The sequence below is a fragment of the Herpailurus yagouaroundi genome, unplaced genomic scaffold, assembly GCF_014898765.1.
Source record: "Herpailurus yagouaroundi ecotype Mexico unplaced genomic scaffold, PumYag 194, whole genome shotgun sequence".
Taxonomy (NCBI): domain Eukaryota; kingdom Metazoa; phylum Chordata; class Mammalia; order Carnivora; family Felidae; genus Herpailurus; species Herpailurus yagouaroundi.
The window spans coordinates 2835730-2846043 of record NW_024412425.1 but is presented as its reverse complement, the minus strand read 5'-3'; the positions used below and the strand labels follow the sequence as shown (position 1 = coordinate 2846043).

General features: G+C 36.0%; 1 protein-coding gene across 2 annotated transcripts in view; it reads left to right on the top strand.

Annotated features, from left to right (window-relative positions):
- LOC121011357 (zinc finger protein 30 homolog) overlaps positions 1-4716 on the top strand; it is a 173586-nt gene extending 168870 nt beyond the window's left edge. For both annotated transcript variants that reach the window (XM_040445637.1, XM_040445638.1), the window contains exon 6: positions 3038-4716. In XM_040445637.1, coding sequence (XP_040301571.1) covers positions 3038-4524 — 1487 coding nt within the window. In that variant the 3' untranslated portion in view covers positions 4525-4716. The remainder of the gene's footprint in view (positions 1-3037) is intronic.
- The last annotated feature ends 5598 nt before the right edge of the window (positions 4717-10314 follow it).

The following is a 10314-nucleotide window of genomic DNA, read 5'->3' as shown; positions in this document are numbered from 1 at the left end:
GGGAGACACAGAATCTGAAACAGGCTCTGGGCTCTGAGCTGTCAGCACAGAGCCCAACACGGGGCTCAAGCTCACGAACCACAAGATCATGACCTGAGCCGAAGTCAGACGCTTAACTAACTGAGCCACCCAGGTGCCTCAGGAAACTATCTTTCATAATTGAATACTAATAACTCTAATTGAAGTCCAAAGGTGAGATTCTGTCTCACTTTTCTGCATCATTTCAGTTTTGTAACTTTTTCTTGAACAGTGAAAAAACCCTATTTCCTCCAACATGAGTATAGTTACTCAAGTCTTCTGTCCCAAGACTTGGGACTCTGTCCCAATACTACAGAATGGTTTCAAAATTAGAATATCATACAACTACTGACAGGAAAACCTACCTGAAGCCATATTCATGATTTATTACACTTTGTTTCTTTTCCTGTTTTCCCTTAGAATATGTTACACTAAGGATTTCTTTTTTTTTTTCTGTTTTTTTTAATTTAATTTAATTTTATTTTTTTATTTATATATGAAATTTATTGTCAAATTGGTTTCCGTACAACACCCAGTGCTCATCCCAAAAGGTGCCCTCCTCAATACCCATCACCCACCCTCTCCTCCCTCCCACCCCCCATCAACCCTCAGTTTGCTCTCAGTTCTCAACAGTCTCTTATACTTTGGCTCTCTCCCACTCTAACCTCTTTTTTTTTTTTTTTCCTTCCCCTCCCCCATGGGTTCCTGTTAAGTTTCTCAGGATCCACATAAGAGTGAAACCATATGGTATCTGTCTTTCTCTGTATGGCTTATTTCACTTAGCATCACACTCTCCAGTTCCATCCACGTTGCTACAAAAGGCCATATTTCATTTTTTCTCATTGCCACGTAGTATTCCATAGTGTATATAAACCACAATTTCTTTATCCATTCATCAGTTGATGGACATTTAGGCTCTTTCCATAATTTGGCTATTGTGGAGAGTGCTGCTATGAACATTGGGGTACAAGTGCCCCTATGCATCAGTACTCCTGTGTCCCTTGGATATATTCCTAGCAGTGCTATTGCTGGGTCATAGGGTAGGTCTATTTTTAATTTTCTGAGGAACCTCCACACTGCTTTCCAGAGCGGCTGCACCAATTTGCATTCCCACCAACAGTGCAAGAGGGTTCCCGTTTCTCCACATCCTCTCCAGCATCTATAGTCTCCTGATTTGTTCATTTTGGCCACTCTGACTGGCGTGAGGTGATACCTGAGTTACACTAAGGATTTCTAATCAGAGTACAGTTTGAAAAATTGCTAGATTAATTCTTTTTTGTGCATTTTCAGCTTAATATGCAGTTTATTTAAATTGTTGAGTTTAGGTTTTTTTTAAATTTATACTTGGAATATATAAAACATTTACATGCTTCAAAAGTCAATATAAAAATATACTTAGGGGGCGCCTGGGTGGCTCAGTTGGTTAAGCATCTGACTCTTGATTTCGGCTCATGTCATGATCTCACAGTTTATGAGTTTGAGCCCCGCATTAGGCTCCATGCTGACAGTGTGGAGCCTGCTTGGGATTCTCTTCCCCTCTCTCTCTGCTCTTTTTCCTCTCTCTCTGCCTCTCATTCATTGCCCCTCTCAATCTAGGTAAAAAGATTTTGGGGGGTGAGGGTGGGGGTTAGGGTAGTCTGATTAATCCTTTCTGCATTTATTTTTTCAGAAATAAAGCACATTCACATTTATATTCTTAATTCTCCTTCCTGCTTTTACATGGGATATTATTCTCTCTGCACTCTTTTTTACTGTCCTGGTTTTCTTTCAATAATTTTTAACAAGTTGTGAAAATCATTCCATATAGACAGTGGCAAAAAAAAAAAAAAGACATAAAAAACTGACTTATCTTTCTTGGCATTATATGTTTGTTTTTGCCATAACTCATTAATTATTAGAAATAATAGTTCCAGTAGTTAGTAGAGTTTCCATGCAGACAGTCACAAAATTTGCAAATATTTTCAGTTTTGTTTTTTGTTTTCCTATGCTTGTAACTGATACTCCTTTCTAGTCTCATCACTATTCCTACATCTTCCAGAAAGTGTTCAATAGAAGTAGTACATATTTTTTCATGATTTTTATGGGCATGACTCCTTTTTTCTTTTTTTTAAGTTTTGGAATAATTTTATATATACAAAAAGTTGCAAAAATAGCATATTCCTCACCTAATATCAATTTCTAGTACATTTGTGTTATATATTTGAATTTACCCCTCCCATTTTTTTATTCCCCCACCATAGTATATCTTGTATAAACTTCATGATTTATCCTTTCTCTGTTTTGTTTAATGTGAGCATCTATGCACAAAGCTTTATATATCCTCTTTCTTACATAAATGGTAGCAGCATACCCTAGATACAGTTTACTCCACCTTGTTCTTTAACTTAAAAAAGTGATGAAGATCATTCAATAGGAATATACAGATACTTCTTATTTCTTATACAATTACATAGAACTCTACTGTGTGCATACACTACAGTGAGTTCAAGTAGTATCAAGTTGGTGGATATTTGGATTGGTTATAGTCAGTTGCTCTTACAAATAGTTCTGTGGTGGATAACTTTCTGCATAAATCTCTTCAGATTCTTTCCTAAAATTATGTTTGGGTTCCTAGAACTGGGATTGCTCAAAGGATAAATACTTATATAATTTTTGCTAGAAACTGGCAAATATCCTCCTATGATATTTGCTACACTGAATGTGTGAGAGAAATTACTTACCTATTAAATAACCTAGACTAGGTTATCAGACTTTTGGGTTTTTGCTGAAGTATACTTTGAACTTATTCCAAACTTTAAGAGTCATTGACTTAATCTTTTTCTGATCCCTTTCCCCCATGCCTTCCTCTATCACTTTTCAATTTCTATACTTTATCTCTCAAATTGTACCACCATATAAGAACTATAATTTATATTTACATTTATAGATTAATGTCAATGTAATTCTGCCTTTTCTAAGTTTTGTGTCTATCCCCACCACCACCAAAAAAAGTGAATGTCTTATTTGTGGTTTCTTTCAGAATATAAATCTAGGTGTGAGAGCAAGAAATTATCTCTGAAAAAGGATAACTATAAAATAAATTCATCTCAATGGGTTATAATGGAAGGATTTACTAAGCATGGACTTAAACAAGGATCTCAGGAAAAACATTTTGGCCAAGTCTCGTGTACCTCTGAAGACATGTCCCCTTTCATTCAGCATACATCTCTCTCTCTACCTCAAACATTTAATACCAAAGAGAAATCTTATGAATGCAAAAAATATAAGAATGCCTATGAACAGGACTCAAAACTTACTACACATCAAGAAAGTCATACAGCCAAGAAATTTTATGACTATAAGGAATATGGGAGGGCCCTTGGTAGAACTTCAAAACTTAGTTCACATCATACAGTGCATATTGGTGTGAGATCCTATGAACGTGAGGAATGTATGAAGTCTTTGAATAGGGGCCCACACTTAATACAACATCAGATAATTTTTACTAAAGAGAAATCTAATGAATTTAAAGAAAGTGGGAAGGCCTTTACTAATGCTTCACAGTTTTTTCTACATCATAGCATTCATACAAGTGAGGAACCCTTTCAATGTAAGTACTGTGTTAGACAATTTAATAATGGTACAGCCTTTATTCGCCATCAGAGAATTCACACTGGTGAAAAACCCTATGAGTGTAATGAATGTGGAAAGGCTTTTAGTACAAGTTCAATATTTAGAGTACATCAAAGGATTCACACAGGTGAGAAACCCAATGAATGTAAAAAATGTGGAAAAGCCTTTCGTCATTCCTCATACCTTACTCAACACCAAAGAATTCATACTGGTGAGAAACCTTACAAATGTAAGTATTGTGTTAGGGCATTTAGTAATGTTTCGGCCTTTATTCGGCATCAGAGGATTCATACCGGTGAGAAACCCTACAAATGTAAGGAATGTGGAAGAGCTTTTAGTACTGGCTCAATACTTACAGCACATCAGAGAATTCACTCAGGTGAGAAACCATATTTATGTAAGGAATGTGGAAAAGCCTTTCGTCAGTCTTCAGATCTTACTCAACATCAGAGGATTCATACTGGTGAGAAACCCTACAAATGTAAGGAATGTGGAAGGGCCTTTCGTCGTTCATCAGAACTTTCTCGACACAAGTTAATTCATGCTGATGAGAAACTATATGAATGTAAAGAATGTGGAAAGATCTTGAGTAGAGACTCAATACTTATACAACATCAGAAAATTCACACAGGTGAGAAAGCCTGGGAATGTAATGAATGTGGGAAAGTTTTTACTTGTGCAACATACCTGGCCCGGCATCAGCGAATCCATACTGGTGATAAACCATATACTTGTAACAAATGTGGGAAAGCTTTTCTTCGTTCTTCAGACCTTATTCTGCATCAAAGGATTCATACTGGTGAGAAACCCTATGAGTGTAAGAAATGTGGGAAGGCTTTTGCAAGAGGTTCAAATCTTAATCGCCATCAAAAAGTTCATAATAGTAAGAAATAGTATAAAGGAAGCTTTGTATTTAAGCATATCTTTTAGGTAACATGGCATGGAAGATAAACCCTAGAAACATAATAGGAGAAATCCTAAGAATTTATTGGTGAGAAAATGTAGAAATATAATTGATATGAGAATGACTTATGTGTTTCACAGTTTAACTACCATAAGAATAAAATGAATATCGGAAGGCCTCTATCAACAACTCATTCCTTTCTAAGTTTTAAAAACTTTGTTGTTTATTTTAATTTTTTTTAATGTTTGTTTATTTTTGATAGAGAGGGACAGAGACAGAACATGAGCAGGGGAGGGGCAAGAGAGAGAGAGGGACACAGAATCCCAAGCAGGCTCCAGGCTCTGAGCTGTCAGCACAGCTTGATGTGGGGCTTAAACCTATGAACTGTGAGATCATGAACTGAGCTGAAGTTGGACACTTAACCAACTGAGCCACCCAGGTGCCCCAATTTTTAAAACTTTCTTATCTTGAGTGGATAAGGTAAAAAATCTTTTTTGTTGTATTTTTTCATATTTTAAAATATGTTAAATCAACTTTGTTTTTTATATAGCTGTAATTTGTTTAGTTTATGCATGGCTAAAATACTATATTATTATAAGTTGTACATTAAAAATTTGAATTTATTTTGTTCTCACCAAAATTCTTTTTTTTTTTAATTTTTAAAATGTTTGTTTATTTTTGAGAGAGAGAGATAGAGTGCGAGTGGGGGAGGGACAGAGAGAGACAGAGAGAGATGGAATCTGAAGCAGGCTCTAGGCTCTGAGCTGTCAGCACAGAATCCAAAGCAGAGCTTGAACTCATGAACTGCGAGATCATGACCTGAGCCAAAGTCAGACGCTTAACTGACTGAGCAACCCAGGCACTCCATCACCAAAATTCTTATTCCAGTGCAACTTATTCAGTACCTATTTCTTGATGCTATTTATGCACAGTTTCATGATATTTTATATTTTTAGTGTTATAAGCTTGTATTTAATGACAGTCTTTTTATACCCCAACATCCAATTTGGGAACTCTTCAATTGATCTTTTTAGAATAAATTTTTACCTGCATATCTTTACATCTGTACCATTTTATTTAAAATATCATCACTTTAAGATATATATTTTAATATTGATAAAATGATATCATTATTTGTATATATAAATTAATATTTTTATTTTATAAAAGTGATATTTTGTTGTGATAATTTTTTCTAAAGTTTTTTAATTCTACAAAGAAGCCAATAAATTTACCTTTCATCCTCCCAAGGGACTATAGCTACTGTCACATTGTTGGAACAGATCTTTTCATAAATTTTTAAAAGCAAATGTAATCACATTACTCAAATTGTCTCATAAATTGCCTTTTTAATGACAAGATATGTCATACAGAACATTCCATGTGATTAAGTGTATTAATAATGTTAATATATATGACTGTACCATCATTTTTACCAAACATCTATGGCTAAATACTGTGATTAACTCCACTTTTTGTGTTTATAAGGAATGTCACATGTAGCATCCTACTTGGCACATTGTATTTGCTTGTCTGCTTTTCATTGTTGAAATAATCCATGCATACCTTTTAACATGTACATATTTTAATTTTTTTAATGTTTATTTTTAAGAATGAGAGAGAGTGCAAGTGGGGGAGGAGCAAAGAGAGAGAGAGGGAGACACAGAATCTGAAGCAGGCTCCAGGTTCTGAACTGTCAGCCCAGAGCCCAACATGGGGCTCAAACTCATGGAGTATGAGATCATGACCTGAGCTGAAGTCGGACACTTAACCAACTGAGCCACCCAGGTGCCCTTAACATGACAGAGTAAGCTGGCTTCCCTTTTGACCATACTATGCTATGCTATTTTTCTCTCTTCCCTTCCATGTTACTTATCCTTGCAGAGTTTTTCCTAATGATTTTGCCCAAATGTAATGTGGGGACATTTTAATTTTTTTTAATTATTTCCATTTCAGTGTATTTATATTAAAAACATATTTATATGGGGGCGCCTGGGTGGCGCAGTCGGTTAAGCGTCCGACTTCAGCCAGGTCACGATCTCGCGGTCCGTGAGTTCGAGCCCCGCGTCGGGCTCTGGGCTGATGGCTCAGAGCCTGGAGCCTGTTTCCGATTCTGTGTCTCCCTCTCTCTCTGTCCCTCCCCCGTTCATGCTCTGTCTCTCTCTGTCCCAAAAATAAACGTTGAAAAAAAAAACATATTTATATGTATTAGTATACTTTATGTAAAGTGGGCATGGCTATATTCACTAGCATACTTGGGTTTGGTAAGGATCAAATGAGTTAATTTACACAAATATTTATAATTAAGGCTGTAACATACTCAGTAAATATAATCCATTGTCAAAATTATTTTTTCCTTTGGCTATTTTATTATTTATGAAAAAACTCTACTATGGTGTATATTTGCCTAAGTTTAATATTGGAGAAAAATCTTAAACCTCTAGTGAATATAGTGAAGTCATCATCATTCCTCCTTGGTCGCAAGATGCATCCATCCTGAAGAAAAGAACCATAAAAATATAATAAAAAATGCCTTTAATTCAACCTCTTATGTTGAATCCTAAAATTTATATCAGCATGGAAACATTGCTGATAATATTATTGCCCACATTATCTGGGTGATTAAAAAATAATATTGGATTTTAGGAACATCTGACTCTTGATACAATGCATGTTTAAACCAACATTTGGCTAAGGGTGAAATACTGACAAAATAGAATTTCTTTGAACATAAAGGACACTGAGTATCCTACACAGCAAAACATGTGGGAGGTGGGAAAAATTACGGAACTTACAGCTCTAAATCTAGACATGTATTGCAATAATTAATACTTGAAATCTGATACAGATGCCACAGGAACACAGAGGAAATGTCCATGTATCTGGGATTCAGACTGCCTTAAGAGTGGGGTTTAGCTTGGCTAGTGCTGATATCTCTGAGGAGGTATGATATAGGTGGTTCCAAGGATTTGGGAACAACTGTGAACTAGAATCAACACCTTCTACTTGGAAGGATGACCACTAATAGGGTTTATTCATTTTCTATTGCTGCATAACAAATTGCCACAATGTTGGCCGCTTAAAGCAACACACATTTATTATCTCAAAATTTTCATGGGTATGTGTCAGGGCATGGCTTAAGTAGAAATATCCAAGAGAAACACCAATACCATATATTGTCACTCAGATGTGGATCTTGAGAAACTTAACAGAAGACCATGGGGGAGGGAAAAGGGAAAAAAAAAGTTACAGAGAGGGAGGGAGGCAGACCATAAGAGACTCTTAAAGACTGAGAACAAACTAAGGGTAGATGGGGGGTGGGGGGGAGGGGAAAGTGGGTGATGGACAGGGAGGAGGGCACTTTTTGGGATGAGCACAGGGTGTTGAATGGAAACCAGTTTGACAATAAATTATATTTAAAAAAAATAGAAATATCCATAATCATTATGGAAAAAATAAAAATTACCAAAGCAATCAGAAGATGGAAAAATCAATGGATGTAACATCTGGGATTGCAGTACTAATATCATTAAGAAATCACAATTCCTTAGGTTACAAATGTGATGCAATATCAATTAAAAATACCCAGGAATTTTTTAAAACATTTGAGCTAATTCTATTTTTTCAAAAAGTTTATTCATTTTTGAGAGAGAGCGAGAGAGCAGGGGAGGGACAGAGAGAGAGGGAGAGATTCCAAGCAGGCTTTGCACTGTCAGCACAGTACCCCATGCGGGGCTGGATCTTGTGATCCATGAGGTCATGACCTCAGCCGAAATCAGGAGTTGGACGCTTAGCTGACTGAGCCACCCAGGCACACCATGAGCTAGTTCGAGAGTCTAAATGGAAAAATAACCAGTAAAATTCTGAAGGAGGAGGAGAGGAATTGGATAAGTAGAACCATCAACTATTAAGATATAACTCTAATAACTAAGAGTATAGCTTCAGCAAAAATGTAATGGGTCACTAGAACTACTTAAAAGTTCAGCTATAGATCCAAATACATAGGAAAGATAGTATATGATAATGAAGCCGTTTTGGATCATTTAATATCCTTTGAATTGTTACAAATCTTGAAGATTTGAATGTATTAGTTCATATATATATATACATTGGTTGCATTTAGATTTTTCAACAAATGCTTTATTTTTCAAATTTTTAAAAAAATGTTTATTTTTGAGACAATGTGAGAGACAGAGTGCAAGCAGCGGAGGGGCAGACAGAAGGAGACACAGAATCTGAAGCGGGCTCCAGGCTCTGAGCTGTCAGCCCAGAGCCCAACGTGGGGCTCGAACTCACGAACCGTGAGATCATGACCTGAGCCGAAGTCGGACGCTTAACCGAGCCACTCAGGCACCCCTAAATTTTTTAATATTTTATTTATTTTTGATAGAGAGAGAAAGCACAAGTGGGGAGGGGCAAAGAGAGAGGGAGACACAGAATCCGAGGCAGGCTCCAGGCTCTGAGCTGTCAGCACAGAGCCTGATGCGGGGCTCGAACTCACGAATTGCGACATCATGACCCAGCAGAAGTCAGACGCTCAACCGACTGAGCCACCCAGGTGCCCCAACAAATGCTTTTAGTAGCCATATGGCAAAGATAGGACAAATTTGTATCCATATTTATTCAAACAGTCTGAAGCATCACTCCATAGTTTACTCAAAAATAAAAAGAAAATATAGTTTTAAGTAGATAAGACTGTTGACTATAGTTCTTAGGGTAATAAATTAATATTAGGAATGGGAAGAACTGACAAAGTGGCCCCTGATAGGATACATTAAGAAAGATACAATATCACCCATGTATTCTTTCAAAAAATATTTAGCCCAAAGCTAAACAAGGGGAAATAATTTTCCTAAATATGTAGGAGGACATTCTGGGCAAGAAAAGCAGTCTAGGTACCAAAAATATGAAATTTTTGAGATACAAGAGATCTGTGAACTATTCTAAGTCAAAGCAGACTAATAAGATATGCCAACTAAATGCATGACCTTTGAATCCTGGATTTAAAAAGAAGTTTTAAAATCATTTTTGGGGGGAGGGGTGTTGCCTGGCTGGCTCAGTCGGTACAGCATGCAACTCTTGATCTTGGGTTCATGAGTTTAAGCCCCACATTGGGTGTAAAGATCACTTAAAATACATAAATTAAACCTAAAGTAAAATAAAATAATTGCTGGGGTAATTGGGAGAAATTTGAATTGTACCATATGTTAGATCATGATATTGTGTGATCCATTGTTAAATTTCCTAAGTGTATTTATTGTGGTTATATTAGAGAATATACCAATTTATAGGACATGTGTAGAATATGGACATGTCTGTAAACATAGATTATACAATAAATGGCCTTATGTAATTGGACAGCCACCTGGGAGAGAGAAAAAAAAATGGATCCCTAATGCCACGCTCAAAGCAAATTAAAATGCAAATGCATCAAAGGTATGGATTAAGAATTGACTTAAGAATTGAACAAAAAATATGATAAAACCATGGAAGAAAATAATAATGTGAAATTAACTCAAAACCATGAAGTCATTGTAGGAAAATATATTTGTCTACTTTTTCACGGCAAAATATTTGAAACACTATTGAAAAAATATAATTCCTAAACCGGTACATTTTTTAAACAGAAAACTGTCTATATTGCTTAATAACAAAAATAGGGAATACAAATCATTAAGAGAAGATGTAAACAACGATCTAACAAAACAAGTGAGTATGAAAAAGTATGTCACATAAGAGACACTGCAAAGGAATTTTGCTCCTTTGGAAAGATTTTTATC